Source organism: Cricetulus griseus, assembly GCF_003668045.3.
Source record: "Cricetulus griseus strain 17A/GY chromosome 1 unlocalized genomic scaffold, alternate assembly CriGri-PICRH-1.0 chr1_0, whole genome shotgun sequence".
NCBI classification, from domain to species: Eukaryota; Metazoa; Chordata; class Mammalia; order Rodentia; family Cricetidae; genus Cricetulus; species Cricetulus griseus.
Window position 1 is genome coordinate 112,186,059 of NW_023276806.1, and position 24,452 is coordinate 112,210,510.

At 38.7% G+C, this 24,452-nt stretch overlaps 1 protein-coding gene and 1 pseudogene across 4 annotated transcripts in view; one reads left to right on the plus strand and one right to left on the minus strand.

The window, feature by feature from the left end:
• The window catches only part of Spata5 (spermatogenesis associated 5), a 178,001-nt gene that overhangs the window by 48,324 nt on the left and 105,225 nt on the right, over positions 1 to 24,452 (minus strand). For 2 of the 4 annotated variants that reach the window (XM_027391951.2, XM_027391950.2), the window contains exon 15: positions 4,225 to 4,389. The exons of 1 other annotated variant lie outside the window; for it this stretch is intronic. In XM_027391951.2, coding sequence (XP_027247752.1) covers positions 4,225 to 4,389 — 165 coding nt within the window. Of the gene's footprint in view, positions 1 to 2,076; positions 2,116 to 4,224; positions 4,390 to 24,452 lie in introns of all 4 variants that reach the window. One more of the 4 variants, XM_027391952.2, reaches the window with a different exon arrangement.
• On the plus strand, positions 9,211 to 10,303 carry LOC118239459 (annotated as a pseudogene).

Genomic DNA, 24,452 nt, shown 5'->3' on the forward strand with positions numbered 1-24,452 from the left:
CCTTGACTTATTACAGGGTCACACCTGATAAGGTTGAAAAAAATGTTTGCCCCCACAGTCCACCTAATCTGCTGCCTGTTAACAGCTGGATACTCTATGGACCACCAGTTTAAACCTATGATCTGAATGGATGACTGGGAGCTCAGCACTTTAAAGAGGGTAACTGTAGCTTGGAAAAGACCATGTCAAGCCCAGAGTGATGGCTCACACTTACATTTTAAGCACTGGGAGGCAGAGGCAGAATTATTATTAGTTTTTAGTTTTTTTCGAGACAGGGTTTCTCTGTGGCTTTGGAGGCTGTCCTGTAACTAGCTCTTGTAGACCAGGCTGGTCTCGAACTCAGAGATCCGCCTGCCTCTGCCTCCCGAGTGCTGGGATTAAAGGCGTGTGTCACCACCGCCCGGCAAGGCAGAATTATTATGCCCTGGAGCTAGCCTGGGCTAAATAATGAGTTCCAGGCCAGACCAACCTTTCTCAAAGGACCAAAACCCCATAGCAAATAAGCAAATGAATAAATAACCAAAACATAAGACTGACAGCATGGTTTGTGGCTTCTACCAAGCACTCATCATTTTTCCCCATCAATCAAGCTGAAAAAGCTTGAGAAGCCATTCTATCTTGGAGAACCATTTTTACAAATGCCCCTTTATAAAGATCACCACTGACAAGAAGGTGACATCTAAATGCAAATATAAATTCAACCTAAATGCCACAGAGCCAATGGCTTTTGGCCTGCACTAGTAATTTCTACAAAACAGAGGAAATCTTCTCTTATCATAAACAGCAAAGAGGTTAGCTCTAGTTTACATGTCAGAAATAAAAAGGTTTCCAAAGGTAGCCAGAATAACTTCATAAAAAAATGGCTGACTGTGAAACAACTTTAAACAAAATCAAACCAAAAGAAAACAAAACTCCCCACTCCAGACAGACAGAGACAGACAGACAGACAGACAGACAGACAGACAGACAGACACACACACACACACACACACACACACACACACACACGAAAAAAAGGACTTTCTTCCCAAGCTTAATTTTCATCTGTTTAAGGAAACACTCCCATTAACCAGAGCAGCCAGCACTCAAAAAACACACCCTTCTGGAGGAACCCCAAACAGTTGATCACTTCCCCATTTCCTTCTGTTAGCACAGTAATTTTCAACCTTCCAAATGGTGTGACCCTTTAACATAGCTTCTCATGTGGTAACCCTCAACCATAAAATTACTTTTGTTGCTACTTCATAAGTGCAATTTTGCCACTGTCATGAATTGTAATGTAAATATCTGTATTTTCTGATGGTCTTAGGGGACCCCTGTGAAAGCATCATTCAACCCCAGAAGGTTGAGAACTGCTGTGCTAGCACTTCTTCTAGGATACTCCTGGTGTTTACAATATGTCCTCTCCAGGAGGGAAAATGGTGTCTCAGAGGAGTTACAGGGTCTGCTTCATGACAAGGCTTTCATGGAACAACAGATTGGGCAAATGAAGACACTTGTTTAGAAGTAACCCCATTCAATCCCAGCCATTAAAAGATAATCATCTTCACTTCAACCACAGCTATACTGTTTTAATTGGAAATGAAAAGAACTATGTGAGTTCGAGGCCAGTTTGGTCTACAGAGCAAGTTCCAGGACAAGCTGCAAAAGCCACACAGAGAAACCTGTCTTGAGCCCCGCTCCATTAATAAAAAGAAATGAAAAGAAGAAAATGTTAACAATACTTCAACATTTAAAAAAAAAATGCAACTTAAGTGTCAGGAATTTTCTCATCGCTACCTCTCATGTGGCTGATAACATAGACAAATACAATAAAATAAAATCTTTTGTAAGTTAAAATTCATTGGGCAGCTCCTGTTGACAAGTAGAAGCCTGTTTTCCCCAACTGTAAGTTAAACCTTTGCTATTCCCCCCTCCCACTTTAACAAGCATCTGTAAACACATTCTGTACTGAAGGACATGGCCTTACCCTAAGGAGAAAATCAATCACAACAGAGTTCACAAAGTACTGTCTGCAGTATCAGATGACTGAAGTTATCATCTTAAATTCATTTTACTATAAAAAAAAAATCAAACCTAATTTTGGCCTTCAAACACTGTAGCACTGTTGTCATTCTGATGAAAAGACAGACAAAAAAAGAGAGAAAGAGAAAGATGAGATCTTACATTTTGGTCTAAATTTAAGTTTTGACTGTTACATTTCCTGTTTATCAGTTTTAAAACTTAAAAACAACATTTCTTTTTAAGTATGTCTGTGAGCTGTTTAACTATTTAACCACCCAACCAGAAATCCTACCTTCCCATCCCAACAAACACCCATGTGGAAGAAGCCTGTCTCTTCCAAATCAGATACCTCAGAGCCAGAAGGGCACAGCTGTGAGGTGAAATTCCTAATTGTCAGAAGTTATAATTGTACACTTATGAGGTCACAGTGGCCTTCCCAAAGCCTGAGCACTGTGGGATATAATATAACTTAGGAAACATAATTTACTACTGTTTTTCTGTGGCAATTTATAGAAAATTGGATATAAAAACTGATCATAAATGTGCTTATATTTTATATAGAATAAGACATGTACTGTATGAGAACTTGCTACCTGGTGTAATTGCTGGCACTAAATGAGTTTTCTCTTTCCAGCCAGATTAAATCTCACTGACATTTATTTCTATTTTGTACTAAAGTGTGAATATCATGAATTAGTTCAATATGAAAGGCACATTAACACCCTGGTAACAACTCTTCCACTTTGCTCAAATGAGGGATTTATAGTTTCTTCTTGTTCTTTTTTTTGTAACTTGACATGTTATATACTCAATGACAGCCCCTATACTCACATCAAAAGCCCATTTTAGAAATGCTGCAATACTCCATCATATTAACTACATGTTCACTCACTCTGACTTTATGAACATGCCAAAGAGATGATCATAAAGACTGCTGTTTCAAATGGGACTAAAGGTCAGTGCACTCCGTCTGCCTCCTAAGCTGCTTTCCAAAGCTCGTAAGACAAAGTGGTAAGCAGACGTGACATTTGTGGTGATATTTGCTATGGCTGCATGACATACTGAAGACAACTCTATGGAAATTTGCTTGATTATATGAGTTTATCGCTTTGGTTTTTACAGAAGTTGAATAAAAACAAAGGGTAAAACAGAGTATGGGGACCCTGGTACTAGCAACCCACAATCAAAAGAATATACAATTTCTTATTTAAAATATTAAATTATCAGTAAAATCAACTTCAGTGGTATTTTGAAGCTAATTCTGTGCTATAGTATATGGGATATACTTTTCATAAGATTGTATGTATGTATGTATGTATGTATGTATGTATGTATAAATGTGAGTTGTGGTTCAGTGGTAAAGTCCTTGCCTAGCATGTGTGAGGACCTGGGTTCAATTCCCAGTATTGAGGGTGGTGCATGTAGAAAGTTACACAATTACTTTATGGAATTTTATTTTTTAACAAAAATAGGCTAAGTGGAAAATTTTCTAAGGAGAGGAAAAAAAAATGCTTATCTTCCATACATAAAAGTGATCTTAGGGTTTTAGAGGTCTTACAGTTATTGCCAAGAGTTCTTTATGGCTAAGGAAGGGCAGATGGTCCCTTTCACTGTTTTTTTTTTTTTTTTTTTTTTTTTTTGAGATAATATTTGGGATCAAAAGTAGATGAGAATAGTTAAAACTGGAACAATGATAAAAAATAATACTATCTCTATGCAAAGTACTTTATGTTTATGATATCCTAATATCTACAAGAAAATTGCTGAAAAATCTACCCTACTCTTCTAATTGGCAATGTAACAAAAGGAACCAAAATTCAGTAAAGTATGTTAGGTGACTAGCTAGAAAATGGAGTCAGGAAGCCTAATGGAGCTTCTTCCAGTACAGTGGTCCTCCCACTATATTATATGGCATACTGAAGACTAGTCTGAAAAATCAGAGCCAGATAACAAGCAATGAGATTCAACAGAGATCTAGTGTAATATGACTTAGTGGTTTCTTGTTTTAAGATTTGATTGTTTACAGTAATTTAAAACAGGTGTTAGCAAGCAGCTTCTGTTTATGAGTCATTGCTTACCTTCCACCCCAATTTTTTTCTTTTTGGGTATGTGGGGGGTGTGGGACATTGGTGCATGCTTGAGGGTTGAACACAGGACCCATTGCATTCTAAACATGTGTTCTACCTCTGAGCTACACCTACATTGGGGGAATTATCTTACCTCTGCTCCCGAGTAAGTGTCAGTTTGGAGGACGAGTTCATCCAGGTCAACCTCATTACTAATAGGCATTGAGTGGAACTGCAGATTCAGTATTTCCCTTCTTGTTGCTGCATCTGGTAATGGCACGTAAATGATCCTGTCGATTCTTCCAGGCCTCATCAAAGCCTATACAGATGGAACAGCAAGGCTCAGAACTGACATTTCATATCAAAAGCAGTCAGGGAAAAAGAACACCTCGTTTTTTTTTTTTTTCCAGGGATAACCATGTAACCAGTATCCTCAATTAACAAAGAAAAGTACTAGCTACTCTACAATCTATTTCAAGATATAAACTGTGTCTAGTTTATAGATAGGAAAACAGTAGTTCTGGGAAACTCTGTAGAACTGCCAGAAAATGGCAGAAAATGGTAACATTTAAGGAAATATATGTATGACTTGTACTTATATGAAAAGCAACCCACATTTTTAAAAATGTCCTTCAATAACTCTTAAAAATACATTATTAGGCTATTTGCTGTTTCAGAGAGCCCTAAAAATAGCACAGCTATCATAAAGGAATAGGTCCAGAGATTTAGTCAGTTGAATTTTATTTTTAAGCATTTTATTCGAGACTAGTGCCTCCAATATATTATGCCAGACCTAATGAATTAACTTATTCAGAAAGTTTACTGAGTACATGATACTCACCAGACAGCTTTGGTATTAGGAAAAATAACAAATGTATAAAGCATACATGTGTAAAACTAATGTGGCAATGACTACATATGCCTATGAATAAAAACCAATAAAGATGTTTTAAATGAATGGATTTCATGGCATACGACTTATTTCAATAAAAAAACCGAAATAGATGTATGTCTTTTGAGGGAATGGGGTAAATGGGAAAATCAGAAAAACCTTGCACAGAAGGTAATTTAAACAGATACCCGAAACAGCCTAACAAAGTGATGTGGGAGGACCACTCAAGGTACAGAAAAGATAAAGTACAAAGGAAAACAAGTGGCGCAAGGTGGGAAACAAAGAAACCCAACAGGGATGAAGCATAGTGAATAAAGAAAGCAAGCAGTAACAATTGAGGCAAGACACACAAAAACACAGCAAAAAGTATTCTACTGCTGAAGCTTGGAAGAAGAAAAATGAAGTGATAAAATTTACATAAAAAGCCTTCTTGTGGAACTATATATATATATATCTCAACTAGTATGTCATAATCAGAGTTCTAGAAGGAAAAGAAATTTAGCACAAAAAATATCTGTAGAACTAAGGGCCTCAAAGTTTCCCCAATTGGTAGTTATCAGGAGAGTAACATTTTTAAAGTGCTAAAACAAAAATATGTAACACAAAATCCTGTAACAAAAAGTAGCCTTCAATAATGAAGAATAAACAAGGTTATTTTCAGATAAAAGAAAAAACAACAAGAAAGGTTTCAGGAGACTTATGTCACAAAAATGGCCAAGAAGCTTTCAGAGTAAAAGCAAATGATACAAAGTAGAAAACAAAATCAGCAAGAAATGAAAAGCATTGGAAATTAAATATTTCAAAAAAAAAATTCAGACTCCTCCTTCAAAACCACTAAAAAAAAAAAAAAAATCACTCATACTGCTGGTATAATCAGAAACGACAATGTTAAAGCTAGTCTTCTGATGAATGCCAGTCATCCCAGCAATGGGAGCCAAGGCAGCACACAAAATATAAAGGCCCACATAGTTAAAGAAGTTTAAAAATAGCCAGGATAACTTAGTAAGCCCCATGTTAAGTGAACTGAAAGGGAGCTTCAATGCCCAGAACAAAACAACAAAAACAAACAAATAAAAACTAAAACCAAAAATAAAACATTAAAATACAATCACTTCAGAACATAGAAAAAGGCATACTCATTAAATTGTTTTATAAGGTTAGGCTATTAACCTCAAACTCAGCAAAGAATGAAAATTACAGAAAAATGGCATTCATAAATACAGACAACCACCTCCCCCCAAATCCTCAAAATACTGGCAAACAGAATCTGACTTACAAAATGGATGAATAATAAAAACCAAGAGTTATCTCTGGAAACAAGTATTTAAAATTTAATCGAAGTACTTCACATTATTGATTTAAAACGAAGAAAAACTATTGAAAAGCATGATGCTTCTCTGACTTCTTTCTCAGCGCATTTATCATTTGTATATAGTAGGGCTACTGATGTTTTTTTTTTTTTTTGAGTTAATCTGTATCCTGCCACTTTGCTGAAGGTGTTTGTTTATCAGCTGTAGGAGTTCCCTGGTAGAGTTTTTCAGGTCACTTATGTAAACTATCATATCATGTGCAAATAGTAAATTTGAGTTCCTTTCCAATTTGTATCCCCTTGATCTCCTTTTGTTGTCTTATTGCTCTAGGCAGAACTTCAAGTACAATACTGAAGAGATATGGAGATAGTGGGCAGCCTTGTCTTGTTCCTGATTTTAGAGGAATAGCTTTGAGTTTCTCTTTATTTAGACCAAAACAACAAACAATGCAATTAAAAAGTGGAGTATGAAACTAAATAGAGAATTCTCAACAGAGGAGTCTAAAATGGCTGAAAGACACTTGAGAAAGTGCTCAAAATCCTTGGCCATCAGGGAAATGCAGCTCAAAACCACTCTGAGATACCACCTTACTCCTATCAGAATGGTTAAAATCTGTAACACCAATGACAGTCTATGCTGGAGAGGATGTGGAGAAAGAGGAACACTCCTTCATTGCTGGTGGGAGTAAAACCTGTACAACCACTTTGGAAATCAGTATGGCAGTTTCTCAGGAAAATGGGAATCAGTCTACCTCAAAATCCAGCCATTCCTCTCTTGGGCATATACCCAAAGAATGCACATTCATACAATAAGGACATCTGTTCAACTATGTTCATAGCAGCACTATTTGTAATAGCCAGAACCTGGAAGCAACCTAGATGCCTCTCAACTGAAGAATGGATAGAGAAAATGTGGTACATTCACACAATGGAGTACTACTCAGTAGACAAAAACAATGGGATCTTGAAATTCACAGGCAAATAAATGGAACTAGAAGAAACCATCCTGAGTGAGGTAACCCGGTCACAAAAAGATAAACATGGTATGTACTCACTCATACATGATTTTTAGACATAGAGCAAAGGATTACCAGTCTATAATCCACACTGCCAGAGAAGCTAGGAAACGTAGAAGACCCCAAAAGAAGATTGCATAGTCCCTTGAAGAAGGGGAAGGGGGACAAGAACCCATGAACAAAGAGAGAGCACGGAGATGGGGGGTCTGGAGAGAAAGGAGGTGAGGGAAGAAGAGGAGTGGGGAGGAGAACAAGAGGCTTGAGACAGGGCAGGAGTAGAGGAGGGCAAGAAAGGAGATGCCTTGATAGAGGGAGACAGTACAGGTATGGAGAGAGGTCTGTCACAGGGGAAATGTTACAGGATCCACAGGGATGACCCCAACTAAGAATCCAAGCAGTGGTGGTGAAGATGCCATTGATGTCCTTCCCCTATAATGAGATTGATGTCTACCTTGGTTACCATTCCTAGAGCCTTCATCCAGTACCTGTTTGAAGCAGAAACAGGCACCCACAGCTAAGCACTGAACCATACTCCTGGAATCCAGTTGCAGAGAGGGAGGAGGGATGAGAAAAGGAGCCAAGATGGTGCTGCAGAAACCCGCAGAAACAGTTGATCTGACCTAGTAAGAGCATGGAGACCCTAGTCATAAAGCTGGGGAAACAGCATTGGACTGAACCAAGCCCTCTGAATGTGGGTGCCAGCTGGGAGGCCAAGACAGTCTATGGGACCTCTAACAGTGGAGCCAGTATTTAACACTAGAGCACAAATGGACTTTGAGAGCCCATACCCTATGGAGGGATACTACTGTAGCCCTGATACAGCAAGGAGGGCCTAGGCCCTCCCCCAAATTACGTGACAGACTTTGGAGGTCCCTGTTGGAGGGTCTCACTATCCCTGGGGAGGAGTTGGGGGGATGGGTTGGTTGGGAACCCAGGAGGATGGGAGGGCGAGGGAATGGGGGGGGATGAATATGTAAATATGAATAGTAATTAAAGAATTTAAATAAAAAAGTAAAAAAACTACGATAATTTTGATATGTGCAGAAAAAAGCCTTGACAATCAATTCAAGACCTACTCATGATGCTAAACTCTCAGAAAACTGAGAGAAGGGATCTTCTTCAATATGACAAAAAGTATACTTACTGAACATTTGTAGCCAGCAACATATTTAACACTGAAATATTGAATGCTATCTACCATCTCTTATACTGGAGATTCTAAAAGAGCAAGCAGTAAGGAACAAAGAGGGAGTGGAGAACATGTAAAGTGAAACAGTACATTTGAATACCTATACCAAGACCACATAGTACAAGTTTAATATTTAAAAATCAATTGCTACTAGATAATAAACAGCAAAAGCTCTCTTACTTGAAATACAGTATAGAACTCAAAAGGAAATAAAACTAAGCAAAGAGTTTTCACTGAAAAACACATAACACTTTTGAGAGAAATTGAAGATCTAGACAACTATACCATGTTTGTAGATTAGAATACTCAGTATTACTAAGATAATTATTCCACATTTATCTAATAGATTGCATGCAATTTCAATATAAGTAAGATTGTAGTAAGAAACTGATTTTACAGTTTACAATATTAACCATCCAAATCACATACTATTTATATGATTACATTTACATGACATATCCTGGTAGCAGGAACTGAGAGAGTTGTCACATTACAGCCCTAGTCAGGAAGCAGAGATGTAATACTTAGCTCTTTCATCCTTTTCTTTGTCTGGAATTTAAGGTGGGTCTTCCCATCCTAATTAACCAAATCTACAAAAGCTCAGGCATGCCCAGAGGTTTGTCTTCTGGACGACTCTATATCTTGTTGAGTTGACAATATTAACCATCCAAATAAAATCTAATCTCAAGTAACAAAAAGCGAAGCAAGATTGATGCCAATTGGTAAAGGGAAAAATGGATTGCCAACTAGACAATCTTTTTGGTGAGTGTAAGTGAAATGTTCTCTAACTTGGTTAGAGATGGTTTTACAAGTTTACACATAAATTGAACCAGGCACAATAAAAAAATCAGTTTATTCTATGCACATTATAACAAAGTAAAATTGATGTAAAGACAGGAACTGTTACATTTGCTAGATGCTCAGTATTTACAAATTAATGAACTTCACGGCAATAGAGATACTGTCAAATCTTCTTCCTTTCAACCAAAAGAAAGTTCCTGGGAAAAACCTAATGATGACAGTCTTGAGAATTCTGGTGCCCAGTCCATAAACATTCATGATTGAAGTTCCCAGTCCTGACTTCAGTTTCCATAAGGATGCATACCTAAACATCTACATTTCTCCTTATGAACACCCTAACCACTTCTGGATCCAAATCATTGGATCCCACTGCCTCCAATTGGATCAACTTATCATTGAGATGACCCAGCACTATGAAAATAGTCTGGCTGAAGACTTGACTTTGCACGTAGGAGACATTTTAGCAGCACCTTATTCTGCAGATGGTTCCTGGTATTGAGCCCAGATTCTTGGTACCTTGGACAATGGGAACTTGGACCTCTATTTTGTGGACTTTGGAAATAATGGAGATTGCCCACTGAAGGATCTCAGGGCTCTCAGGAGTGACTTCCTGAGCCTTCCCTTTCAAGCAATAGAATGCAGTCTGGCACGAATCGCCCCCTCAGATGAACAGTGGGAAGAGGAAGCTCTAGATGAGTTTGAAAGACTCACTTTGCTGACTCGAAGCCACTGGTGGCCAAGATCTCTAGCTATGTCCAGACTGGAGTCTCAACTTGGCCAAAAATCCATTTATATGATACCAGTAATAGGAAGAAACTTGATAGTGGGCTAGAATTAGTTCGCAAAGGATATGCAGTAGAACTTCCTGAAGATGTGGAAGAAGATGGAACTGTCCCAGATGTGTTGAAGGACATGGCCACTGAAACAGATGCTTCTCTTACCAGCATACTCAATGAGACCAGAAAGATCCCTGAAGAGACACCACATACCCTATCCTGCCTCAGCTTATCAGAAGAAACTATATAGTGTTATCTTATGTAGCCCAGGCTGTGCCTCAGGTGCTGGCAGTATATTTCCTGCTTCCTGAGTGCCCAGACAGCAAATGTGTGTTAAAGGCCTGTGTTACTGTGAAGTTTTCTGAACTAACTTCTCATCAGTTATCATTTTCATTAAATAAAATGATTTTGAGTAAAAATTTTTTTTCTTCCTTTCTTTGGAAAGACTATTTTTTTTTAACTAAGCAGTTTCAAAATTTATATAAGAATCATATGAGAGATGGCAACTTCTAAGCTGCCACAGAGCAATTACTATGATTTGGCTCTAAATGACTGTTTCAATTCCATAGGAAGCACTTCTTAATTTTCAACTAACCCACAAAGCTAATGCTCAGAGTCTGCTAATGTGTGTGGGTCAGTGGCAATGCAGGCTGAGTATATGTGAAATCCTCTGGGCCTACAGCCAGAGAGGACTTTTCTGGTCTGATCTTGTCAGTGAAAGTCATGCTTTAAAAAGATCAGGAAAGAGCCTTCCTTCCTGTAGAACTACAAATGAGTTAACACCCTTCCTAGATTTTTTTTTTTTTTTAAAGTAATGTTCTAGGATATGAGGGTAGATATATTGAGAATGGTAAGTACAATCAGCATGGTACTTAAAGAAGCTGACCAGGTCTTTTCTAATACTGAAAACCCTTCCTGATGTAAAGTCACATTGGATACTGTAGTATCTTCATCCAACAGCATTAAAAAACAATTACAGGGCAAGCTGCTTTTTCTTTCTTTTTCCACTTTGCACGTGTATGTGTGCGTATGTGTTTTTCAAGGGTGTAGTCTTTATGGAAGGTTCTTCCACTCAAACCCAGAGCTTTGCTGATATGGTTAGTTTTGCTGGCCAGCTTTCTCTGGGGATTTCAAGTCTCTACTCTCGATAGATACAGTGACAGGAGGGCTATCACAACAACCCAGCATTTACATGGGTTTCTGGAGCTCAGAACAAGACAACCTTGCTTTAACTGCTGGCCCATCTCACCAGTCCCTAACTGCATTTTCTGAGAATTCATTCAAGTTTTGGAGCAAGTCTGTACATCTCTAACAGCCCTGGTGTCTTTATGTATGAGAGAGAAAAAAGGGGCACCAATCAGAGGGGTAATGTGTGTCTGACAGGCATCCTCAAATTATTCAGATATGCAAAGCCTCACTTTTGTATGTTAAGCAATGGTTCTCTGCCAGAGCCAGATGATCTTTAAAGACCCCAGTTCTAAGGGTCTATAAGGCATCCTATGTAGCTTACATTACATGACCAGTAAAGACAACATGTTCCTTATAAAACCAATACTCCTTCCATTGATGACTTGTACATAAAGAATTCAAAGCACTGCAAGTATTTTTGTGAAGCCTAGTGGCAGTTACAGGGCTTCTATTTCTGTTTCACAGGTTCTAAAATTTAACACTTGCAAGTTTGGATTTTATCAAACATTCAAATTTCATTTAACCAGTATAGAAATATGCATGTAGTTCAAAGCATTAAAAATAGACACTCTGAAACAAGAAGGGTGTTATTACATCTGTAATCTCAGTACTCAGGATGCTGAGACAGGAAGATCCATGTGAAGATATAGCAGCCAGGGCTACATGTGGAGACCCTGTCTTGAAAAAGTGAAACAAAATGAAACCAAACCAAAACCCAAAAGAATCAGGACCCACTGGCTTGGGTTTACTGAATGTGAAAAAGTACATGTAAGTATGGGGTGTGCACTCCCCCTAGTACAGAAGGGTAGCCAGGCCTTCACCTTTCAATCAAAACAGACCAATGAGTCACCACCATTCGGAGAAAACTTCCAGAACAGGGGAGAAGTAAATGTTTGGTAACAGATCTGGACTGTTTCAAAGAAACCTTAGCGTTAACAGTCATTTCTCTTTTCTTCTAAATCTAACAGATTACTATATGTGGTTAAATGCCACTACTCTCAAGTCTCTAGTGACATTATGGTTTCTGCAGGGTCCTTCATTATATATGTGTGTGTTTAATTATGACCATTTCCAACAGACAGCAGGCTGAAAGGAATGGCAAAAACCACATTCACTCATGTGTTCAACCATGACACACATGAACCACTTAATAAATGCTCTCTTAGTTAAGCAAGCCAATAAAGTTTTCTGGAACACTAACTGCCTTGCTGGATACTTTTCTGCCTGCAGTCTTGTTTTTTCCCCCTGTGCCCTTCTCTTTGTATCCATCACTGCTTAATCATTTTCACTGAAAACATAAATTTCCTGTTTCTAACCAATCTAACAATCTGCAGCTCCTTTCCTTTTCTCCTACTGAAGCTCCCACTGTATGTAAATACCAAATTCACAATTCACCTTGGGGTTTTCTGCCTCCCTGTTCTCACACAAACTTCTCTACTCAGAATGACACCCCTCCCCCATATCATGCAATCACATCTCTTGTTCAAAGTTCAATTTTCAATGTAAGTGTTCTCCGGTTTAAAAATTTTTCCTGAAACTTTGGAGTTATAATTTGGCACACTACATTAAAAGTGAGGGTAAAAGATCCACCTAACAATCTAGTTGAATCATTTAAACTATATGTTCAGAAAACTCATTCCAACCTCTAATTCTTCACTTACAGCCTTTGGGTCAGCAGTCCTTCTGTTGAGGCCGCAGTCTAACTTTAGAGCATCAGAATGTGTTTGTACTTTTTTTAGAGATGAATATATTTGAAAATAATGGGAAATACCTGTGACAGAAAAATGTTCCTTGTAACAAGGCACTGTAATTTTATTTGCCTTTTCTAAAAGTCCAAAATTAGGTCAGACATCTCAACAACAAAAAAAGGTGCTTATTGTAAAGACTAAGGACCTGAGGATCCCCGAGTCCTACAAGGTGGAAAGAGAGAACTGACTCCTGTAAGTTGTCCTCTGTCCTCCACATGTATGCCCACATTCTCCCCTTCCTCCCTCCCTCCCTCCTATTGCTGCAGCCATCATCAAAGCAACTTATAAAAAACAAAAAAAAAAGAATATTTGAGGCTCATGGTTTCAGAAGGTTGGAGCTCATGACCATCATGTTAACAGGCATAGTACTGGAGCAGTCTGAATATAGATAGTGAGAGTTCACATCTTGAGACACAACTACAAGGCTGAGAGAGATACGGGGAATGTCTGTCGTCTTTTGAAACCTCAAAGTCCACCTCCAATGACACATGTTCTCCAACAAGCCTACCCCTCCTAACACTCCACAAATAATTCCACTAATTGGGGATTGTATTCAAACATATGAGTCTATAGGGATCACTGTTATTCAAACCCCCACCACCCACACTACCTCCACATAAATACGGTAATAAAAACTTAACAAGCATAAAATCATTACTGGTATAGTAAGTAATTAACATTAAAACCATATTGTTAAGGTAGTCTGGAAACAAACACACAAACAAAACTGTCAAATAGATTTAAAATATCCACAAACATTTCCAATACCAAGGAGTTAGGTCTTAAATCACAAGTTTACCATGTTAAGACGATGAGGAGGAGCAGAGAGGATACTGTGAGCAAATTTGTACAGCAACATGCAACCCACTCAGGGAGATATTCCACACTTTGGTCAGAGCAGGGACAGACCAGTCCCAAGAGACTGCTTCCTCCAGCTTCAAGAATACCAAGACAGTAAGTGACAGTGATTTCATCTGATTTTTATTCTATCTATGACGATGAACACATCTGGGAAATATTGGTGCTGGACCCTCAAGAACATGGAGATACGCTGTAGGCAGGTGAAAAAAAAATCCACAGGCATGAGTGGCATTGCACATGGTAGGCAATCTCGAAGTTTAGAGAAAACTGTGGAGGTTTCTAATCAGGTGACAGGTCTGGTTTTTGGTTCTGGATGCAGTATACAAGAAATACAGAAATGAGGGCAGGGCGTTGGTGGCGTATGCCTTTAATCCCAGCACTAAGGAGGCAGAGGCAGGCGGATCTCTGTGAGTTCGATGCCAGCCGGGTCTCCACAGCGAGTGCCAGGATAGGCTCTAAAGCTACACAGAGAAACTCTGTCTCGAAAAACCAAAAAAGAAAGAAATACAGAAATGAAGCACAACAGCGTTTCAGGGCACAGGGCTTAACTCATTACCAGAGACTCTTTCTGACAATACCTCTTCACTGTGCCAAAAGGAGAGAAAGACCAACAAGCCTCTGTTCCTTCCTTTTTTCTGTTAAATGGGCTTCTAATTCTGCAAAGACAACAATGCCTACATATCAGAGCCTGAACTCTTACTAGCCACTTCACTTTCAAATGTTAGTGAAGCTTCCTTCCTTCTAACCAGTACTTAAGTTCATGACTGGCCTCAAAGCACTTCAGGTAATAGCTCTGTTCAGCCTGAAGCTTCCCAAAGCAGATCTGTGGAGTGTCTACAATGTGCCAGGCACAGCATCAAGAGATAGGGTTATGGAGTTTTTTGAAAAAACAATTTTTAAAAAAGGATTTCTATGTGCCAACATCTGAGCATGTATTTGTATTAAAACAAATAAATCAATCAATCTTCAGGTTTCTATCTAATGCTGGGCTTGCTCAAGTCTGTAAAACCCCATAGTACTGTGCAAGAAAAGACTTGATGCGTTCGAGAGCAGGTGTTCAAAAGGAATGCACCTCAGAGCACTGCAGCCTTAAGGGTGAAAACTGAACAAGAACTCAGCCTCCTACCTTCCTTTATTAGCCTGAAACGTCCTCACCTACATCGAAAGGACAGGTCCTTTTATAAAGACAAGGTAGCATTTATCTAGAACTATTCTAATTCCCCCCTTATAAAATGGGAATCCGATTTGTGAAAAGCTATAGAAGGAGGAGGAAAACAATGCAACTAATCTTTCAAGTAGCCCTATAAACTTCACTTTGTAAAAAGGATTTCCAGAAGGTAGGAAGGAGAAGGAAAATTCCTCATGTTTGTATGTTTTATGATATTCCAAATAAATACATCCACAGGCTGTTAATGGAATGAGTGAATAGTGGTGGTGAACTCAGCTTAGTTGTCCACAGTCCCCTCCATTTCCTTGCAGCTCTTGGAAGACAGGGCTATTTTCCAGGAGCCTCTGCTAGAGTAGTACTGTCCATACTCCATGTCCTGTACTCCAGACAGGCTCCAGTTACTCCTCTAAGCCACTGATGTATACATGAAGAAATTGCTTTTCATTTTCTCAATCTCTTCTACACATTAGTCACATTTCTACTGTACATGTTACAGAACTGTATTTGTTCATGTTCTAAGGTCCCTACTGGAGAACATGTATTCAAGGAACATGTTTGAATGAGGTTACATGCATCTGCAATACCAGCATTCCTACAGGGTCTCTTGATTTCTGTGTCCATATGCACACATAGCTGGAGATAGAAATGACTGACGTTCTTCACTACAGCCATCCACTTTGTTTTCTGAAGCAGGGTTATCTTGATGGCCTGGAGTTGACAAATTCAGCTAGATTGGATGGCCACCAAGTCAAAGAATCTTCCTATCTCTGCCTTCCCAGTATGGAGATTGCAAGCAAATACCACCATGTCTTGAAATTTGGTTGTTGTTGTTGGTTCGAATATAAAACTCATGCCTCTTGTACATCTGTGGCAAGCACTTTACTGGCTGGTCTCCAGCCTGAAAAGTTTGATCTAACTAAATCTTAATAATTTAAGTTTTTAATGTTCATGTCAAACATTTGTTATGTTAGCAAAATTTGAGCTTTTTTCTTAGCTTTATTATAATTATTCAGAAAACACACAGATATGTCCCCATATTAACATACTATGCATAACACAGAGATACACATTAAAATGGGTGCTGCCTTGATTTAAGGGGTGGATAGATCAAACATGAACAATAATTATAATAATGCCACCAAGCTTCTACTGCATATTACAACTGTGTTAAGTTCTTTTCCTGTGGTGTTTATGCTCCTTTCTCCACAACACTATGAAGTAGTTTATAAGAAAGGAAATGGAAGCCTGAGGAAGTTCATTGCAGGAAGTCAAAAGGATATGAGCAAGACACTGAATACACTTTGATTCTGTGCCCTCAGTCCTTGATTATTAAACTGTACCGCCCCCATTACCTTAGACTGACTGTAAGATAACTTAAAATATATGATTTTCAAAAAGAAAAAAAAGGGGGGGGAGAAGAACTGTCTGTAGATTGTCTTCTTCTGATTTTTCTAAGAAATGCTGTACATTAGGAGTTTCATATTTCACCCTTTTAAAAGGTGGGAGCCAATAAAAAAAAAAAACATTTTTAGGAAAGGCAACAACCCTAAGTGTGGAATACAGACAGACCCAGAAGTGTCTGGCAATGGATCACCTGCTGGAAACCTATGGGCTGCTTCTTTCATGTACCTGGGCTGGCTTAAAAAGAGTCTGTGTTTATATCCTTTTGAAGCTTTTTTTTTGGCGGGGAGGGGTGGTTTCGAGACAGGGTTTTGCTGTGTAGCTTTGACTGTCCTGGAACTCAGAGATCCGACTGCCTCTGCCTCCTGAGTGCTGGGATTTAAGGTGTGTGCAACCACCTCCTGGCTCTTTTTAAGTATTTTAATATGTGTGTGTGTGTGTGTGTGTGTGTGTGTGTGTGTGTGTGTGTGTGTGTACAATAGCAATAGATACAGAAACACAGCCTGTGTATAAAAATGCAGAAATTATCTTATTGCATAAAAATGTACTCAGAAGTAAAATGAATCTTTCCTTTCTAGCAACAGGGAACTATCTACTCTTTAACAGAGACATTTCCTGTTTTTAAAGCAGTCAGGAAGGAATGGCTTCCAAACTAAATACTCAACTTGGCATGCTGGTGCTATGTGGGTAGATGATCTTTAATAACTATTTTTCTCCTAATTTCAGTGAGAAAGGAGAGATAATTTTAAAATAAAAAAAATAGGAAAAGCAGGAGAGAGAGAGAGCAGAGTGAGAAAGGGAGACAAGTATTACCCGAAGGGACAGATGCTAGAGGCCAGCGCCACTCTGACAGAAGTAGTGGCATTTAAATATCATCTGAGGTTGGAGACAGTGATTTTCTTTCTTTTTTGGAGTGTGTGTGTGTGTGTGTGTATGTGTGTGTGTGTGTATGTGTGTGTGTGTACTCCAGCCAAATACTTCAAATCTTAAAAATGGTTTGGAAGCTTTGAAATTTTAAGTGTTACAAACCTAAAATATTCTCCTCGAAAGGCATTTAAAACCACTTCCATGTGAACCATTAGATTAACATTGCTTAGAGCATTAGAATTAATAGGACTAAGGATATAAAAGTTACCATCAGACAGTTTGACTTCACTTATTTGAAATGCATGAATGGATTTGTTTTCCATTATTCAGTCCTTTTTCTTGATGTCAGTTCAGTGCCCATTTACTCTTTTGGTTGGCTTAAATAAGGTTTTTATAATTTCAGTGTAATATTAAAAACTGGCTTGGCCTACACACATCGACCCCAGACTGCTGTCTGGGAGGCCAGTACAGGATTGATCGAGACCCCTGAAAGTGGATCTCAATGAGGAGGCCTCTGCACTCTAGGAGGGCCCTGGTAGTGGGTTAGTATTTTTCCCTGATGTAAGAAGGGACTTTGAGAGCCCATCTCACGTGAAGTGATGCACTCTTGGCCTGGACACATGGGGAAGGGTCTACGCCCCACCTTGGATGATGTGGTGGACTTTGGGGAGTCCCCTTTGAGGGCCCTACCCTGCCTGGGGAGTGGAGGGTGGATGGGGTGTGGAGTAGGTCAGGGGTGGGGGAGAAGGGGGGTGAGGGGAGGGAGAGGGAGGAGGGATTGATATGTTAAACAAGCTTGTTCTTAATTTGAACTAATTAAATAACAACAACAACAAAACTGGCCTCCAGACTACAGCTTTAAATATTTATCTATCTTTACAAAAGGCGAACATTTTCTATTAAAAGCATTCCTTTATATATCCACCAACTACCAGATGGATATTGTACTCAGCTCCCTCAGCTGTGCAGCTCTCAGCTTTCCAGATTGTTCTCTATTGGTGTTTACTACTCACTAGAAGCCTTGGTCTAACACCTCTTCATGTCTCAGCTACTGCTCAACCCACTCTTCCACTAACAGCTGAAGAGGTGATTAAGCGATAGCTTTCTCTAGACTCTTCACTCATCCAATGCAATTTCTCCTTGGAAATTGTAGACTTGTGTGTCAAACTGCCTATCTGATATTGTACAAAGTTACTATAACCACACAGCTCACAATTTCTCTCTAAATCGGTGCCATTTCTATCTCCATTTTCCCCTTTCAGAAAGCTGTCATTTCCATCAACCCAATCAGGAACTGTGCATCTTAAGTTTTCATTTTCCATACCCAAACTTTGTAAATTTTAGTATCTCTCTGCGCATTAGACTGCTCAGAATGCTTACACAATATTTGAATGCAGACTTCCAGTGATTTATATCACTGTAATAACCTCTGTTGTTTTTAAAAGCAGGAGTCTTCTGAATAGAGTGTTATTCTGTACCACACTTTAAGCTTGGTAAATAGTTTATTTATACTTCAGATTTTGCTTTAAATATATTGGGAAAGTCTTCCCTCTGTTTAGAGGACTCCAGGTTTTAAAAGGACAGAGGCTAGCCACAGTAGTATCAACCCCTGAAAATGTGTGTTCAAACATTTAATCATTTAAGTATTCCTAATTATGTATATAAGGATACAAGGACAAATAGTAACATATTTCACTTGTGTGAGACAAGGCAAACTGCCACTTTAAGAGACTCACAGTTACCAAGGGCTAGGGAAGGACCACGGAATAATCAACTGGCACAAACTTTCAGTTAAACAAAACATTCACTGTCCCTGAAGCCATCAACACCATATCATAACCTTAAAAATTTTAAGTTAGACTTCATATTAAGTGATTTTGATTATAATAAGTTAACTAAAAAAAGATTTCTCTTTTTTAATGGTTGTGCACAATTCATTCTAATGTGTCCATACTTCCCTCATATAGGTCCAGTGTAATGTTTGTTGAAGAACCTCCATCCTTGGAGATTTTGTAGCTGTTAATTTATTCAATAAATCTGTGCTCTGAGACTCTGGGAGAGCTTCAGGTTCAGTGAGAGGCTCTATCTCAAAAATAATATGGAAAATAAAGTAAAAATTGTTTTTCTTTTTAAAATAAAAGCAACTGGGAAAAAAAAAGGATGGAAAAACAACATAGGAAGACTCCTGACATTAATCTCTAGCCTACACACTAGAGAGTGGATGGAGTGTGTAAATGTACTCCATCCACATGTATACATACATGAACATGTACATACACATACAAAAGAAAAAGTAATCAATAAACCAAATTTAGCATGAACTGGTACTAGAGTAATAAAACTACCTGTCTCCAGAAGAGATAATAGCGGAAGGATAACATCTTAAGAGAAGCTGGAAATTAGCTTTTCAAGACAAAATAGGTAACACAGCAAACACCTCTAGATACTTCTAAGCATATACAGATAGACCAGCATATAACTCAATATAGTGGAACTCTTGCTTTCTTGTATTAGTTGCCAACTTTCATCATACCTACACAGAAGCCAGATCATACAGAAAATCTATTTAATTCTTCCTGTAATACTCACTACTGTACCTGATAACAAATGTTACAGAAAGTTTAAAATCTTCAGAGGCAGATGTGGAGATGGTAATCTTAGCTGAGGATCTAACACAACACCCTGCTCCCCCCTCCCATTTCTCTTATTCCTTGCTTTTGAAAAGGAGGCACTTTAAACAAACTTCTTCAAACACTTACACATACTGCATGCCACCCTACAGAGTACTTCAGATTTTACTGTCTTAGGTAGAGAAGTCTGGTGTCAATTCAGGTTTACTAAGTCCTAGGCAACCTCTGCAGCTCCAGCTATTACATGCTACTTCTTTCTTAGTAATTCAGAAATAGACTTTTATTGCTTCATATTGCCTAAAATGAGGTGTGGGAGGCAATAAATGCTCAAAATCACATGCTGCATACCAGAGCATTTTTAAACCCCTTGGAGTAAATGACAATGTACTACTTTAAAAATGTGATGATTTCTAAGAATAACCAGAGAAAATCAGTTTTGTTTAATGTTTCTGGGGTGAGCAAGAGGGATGTGACTCACATGGACACACACCATTTCTGCCAGCTCACTGTGTTAAGGTTTTCTTTTGTTATTTAAAGGATCTATTTGGCTTACATTTCCACACCACTGTTCACCACTTAGAAGGAAATCAGGACAGGAACTCAAACAGAGCAGGAACGTGGAAGATGGAGCTGGTGCAGAGACCATGGAAGGTTGCTGTTAACTGGCTTGTTCCTAATGGCTTGCTCAGTCTGCTTTCTTACAGCACCTAGGATCACCAGCCCAGGGACACCACCACCCACAATGGGCTGGGTAGGCCCTGCCCCATCATTCACTAAGAAAATACCTCAGAGGCTGGCTAACAGCCCATTCTTATGAAGGTATTTTCTCAATTGAGGTTCCCTCCTCTGACTATAGCTTGTGTCAAATTGACATAAAACTAGCCAGCACACAATCTGAGTACACAATCTGTTTTTTTAAACTGTTACTTCACTTTTAAGCAAGGGATTTTCTCCCTCTGTAACTTTCTGGAAACAAAACTGTAAGTACTTTTCTTTCCTGACCTCAGCAACTTGAGATCGAGATGATGAACTGAAGACAGGCTTGAGGAGGTGGTTCAGTGGATAAAGCACTGCCATGCAGGGTTGGAAACCGGAGTTCAGACTCCCAGAACCCACTAAGCTGGATGCTGCAGTGCAAACTTCAGCAAGCCCAGCATGCATCTAATAGAGACAGAGGTAGACAATCTCAGAAAGCTTGTAAGGAAAGAGAGGATTGACACCCAGGGTTGTCACCTGGCTTCCTGGAGCAGGCTCCCATGACGAGCCGTCACTATGAATATACACCATAAAATAAAACTAAGACTAAGGATAGTCCTCAGTGGTCGTATAATTCTACCTTATGACCAAAAATGCTTTGATCATCACACTTTACTTCTCACCGAGCCTGGTCCACCTTTTGGGTCCCTTGATCTTTTCCACTCTTGGTCAGCATTTACTACTGACAAGAAGTCTGGGCTTCTGTGAAAGCATGGAGGATGATGGAAAAATGGAGATATGCCTGACATTTACACTCAAGAGTTTATCATTACCTTCCTCTTACATGCATGGAAGTTAAAAGTCACATTGTTAACAACCAGCAAAGCTATGCACATTTAGTTTTAAGAGAAAAGCATTTTATCTATTTAAAAATCATCCTTGTACAAAGACTTTTTTTAAAAAAAAATTATGTGCATGTGACAGTTTGAATGAGATGTCCCTTGCATTTGAATACTTAGTCCCTAATTGGTGACCATGTTTTCGCTCTGCAATCAAGAATTCTAACCCATAAAGAACCATAAGGTTATTAAGTGATGGAGGAAATCCTTCTGTGTATATGTCTCTCTTATTGGTTAATGAATAAAACACTGTTGGCCAATAGGGAAGCAAGATAGGTGGGTCTAGGAGAGGAGGATTCTGGGAAATCTACAAAAGGGAGAGTCACCATGTGATCCCAGGGAAGAGAGGATGCATAAGGACGGCGTCCTTGGTAAGATAAGTCCTTATAAAACATATAGATTAGTAGTTATGGTTGATAATTAAGACTGAGCTAGCAAATAAGAAATCCTAGTCATTGGCCAGCAGCATTGTAACTAATATAAGACTCTATGTGCTATTTGGGGGCCCTAAAAAGGCGGCAAAACTGAGGCAGCTGTCAGAAAGAGTTACCGTTACACTTAAGCCATCTTTTCATCCCCATTTCTATTTTAAAGTTCTATTTTAGTTATATGTGTGTTTGTGTATGTTCACATGTGTGCAGGAAAATTATTTATTCTTTTTGTGAGTGTATGCACATAGAGTCAGAGGGTAATTTGTGGAATTAGATCTCTACTTTCACCTTTATGAGTTTCAGGGATCAAACCCAGGTTGTTGGGCTTGTACTGTAAACACGTTTAACCCTGAGTCATCTCACTAACACAACATTTGGCTTTAAAAGAAAACAGGTTCATAGTTTCTCTGAACATAAAGATAATTCATATTTAACATAAAGAATATCAACACATCTGGGTTAACAGTAAAAAATGGCTCCATTAATATTTTTAGAAAGAGTTTTCCAAACCATTTAAACATGGTTTTACGTGAATGTATTTATGACTATATGTTTGTACATGTTTGTGTGTGGCTGTATGTGGAAGGCAGATGGGTGGCTTTCTCAATTGTTTACCACTTTATTTTAGACAGGGTCTCTCACTGAACCCAGAGATGATATGATACAATTAAGGCTCAAAGGTATAATTTGATTTGATCAAGGTCAAGTGTATGGGACTGAGAAAGCCCTGAGTAACTGAAGATCTCTACAAATGTATATTGTTGACACAATTTACATGTGACATGTGACAGTTTGAATGAGATGTTATGGCACAGCCATAACAAAGACCAAAGGCTGGGACTTACAGTAAATAGGTAAAGTCATTTCTGTTATGGACCAGGCTCAAAAGAGATGGCAAAACTTTCCTGGGGGGGTCTAAGAGCCAGCAAGTGACCACTGTGTACAAAAACTAGCAAATGCACCTTCTACCTTTCCCTGCATTTACAGCTGGAGAATGTTTATTTACACATAATGTCCTATTAAGACCAGACAACCTCTCTCCCCATACTTAATGAACATGCTAGGGTTTGCTAGCAGGGGTAGCAGGTGCCATTTCATCAGGGTGAGCACACCCAGCTTTTCTGTACATGCCTTTCTGTGCCTTTCTTCATTCCCTCGCTTCCCTAGTCAGGATCCTGAACTCAAGGTTACAGTAGTCAACACTTAAGTGGAATAGCATGGATCCAAAGCAGGCAGTCAGCTGCAGAGGCCATGGTATTATTACCTGCAAATGGCTCTCTGGGTGATAATTCCCCTGCCTAATGTAACATAGAGATTATCTTAGAAATACATATTTATGTATTCAGACTTTATTTTGGGGACTAAAACGGCAACCTATAACTTTGACTTCTTGCTGAATTATTCTCCAATTACATTAAAAATATCTGTCAACATAAAATATGAACATTCCCAAGCTAAAACTGGAAGCCAATGTTTCTGTTATGCAAACTCCTTTCAGTGGAATTTTGCTTTTCTCTTTGTTGCTCACTTTGCCTATCATCTTTCTGGTGTACTTTTTTTGAGATCTGAGTTCTTTGTAAACAATAAATACCCAAGGGCACTCAACAAGAGTAAAAGAAAACTGGAATGGTTAAGAGAAAAAAAGGTAATCTATAGGGGGAGTTGTGAGCAGGTGATGAAATAAACAGGAAGATTATTAATCAAACAAGGGAAAAGACATGCTGGGCAGAACAAACTGGAACTGTGAAGAAAGGGATGTGGAGAGAAACAATGTGTAGCAACTACAAGAAGCTTTTATTGCTGAGGAGCTTTAAAGAATAAAGGGGAAGAGCCAGTGTTATCAAAATCCAAAGACAGTTAAAAGTCATTGGAAAGATGAGGAGGGGGCTTTAAGGACAAGGTCACAAAGGGCACAGATAATGCCAGAATTGAATTCGCAAGACAGGGTTATATGCACAGGAAGACACATCCAGAAATTTTGTTACCTTCTAGTCTCCTTCTGATACTTCCCACTAGCTAACCCTAACATAATGGAATCCAAAACTGTATAATCTGTAGGATTACCCCAACCAACCTTGAGAACTTTTACAGAGATTCACATGTAAAATTCATAAAAGCAAGTGTAAATGTGAGAGTGGGAGGAGAACAACACAGTGAACTATGAAACAATGGGTATCTCTTACTATTATTTGATAAAAGTAAGTAGGTGTAATACATAGTGGCACATGCCTGTAATTTCAGAATTTGTAGCCAGAGGCAGGAGAATCAAGAGGCTGCATTGACCTGTACTTTGTCCCAAATATTCTGGGACCTGTTAGCCACAGCACTAATGGTTAGTCCTGTGAAGCCTAACAATTCCCAGAGTTAGTTAATGAGAACAATAGCTATAATTTTGATTTCAGATTACTTACTTGAATTAGTTATAGAAAATTTGCAAAGCTTAGACTGTTTTTGAAAAATAATAGTTTTAACGCTGTGGGTCCAGGTCTACAGTTTATGATCCATGAGGA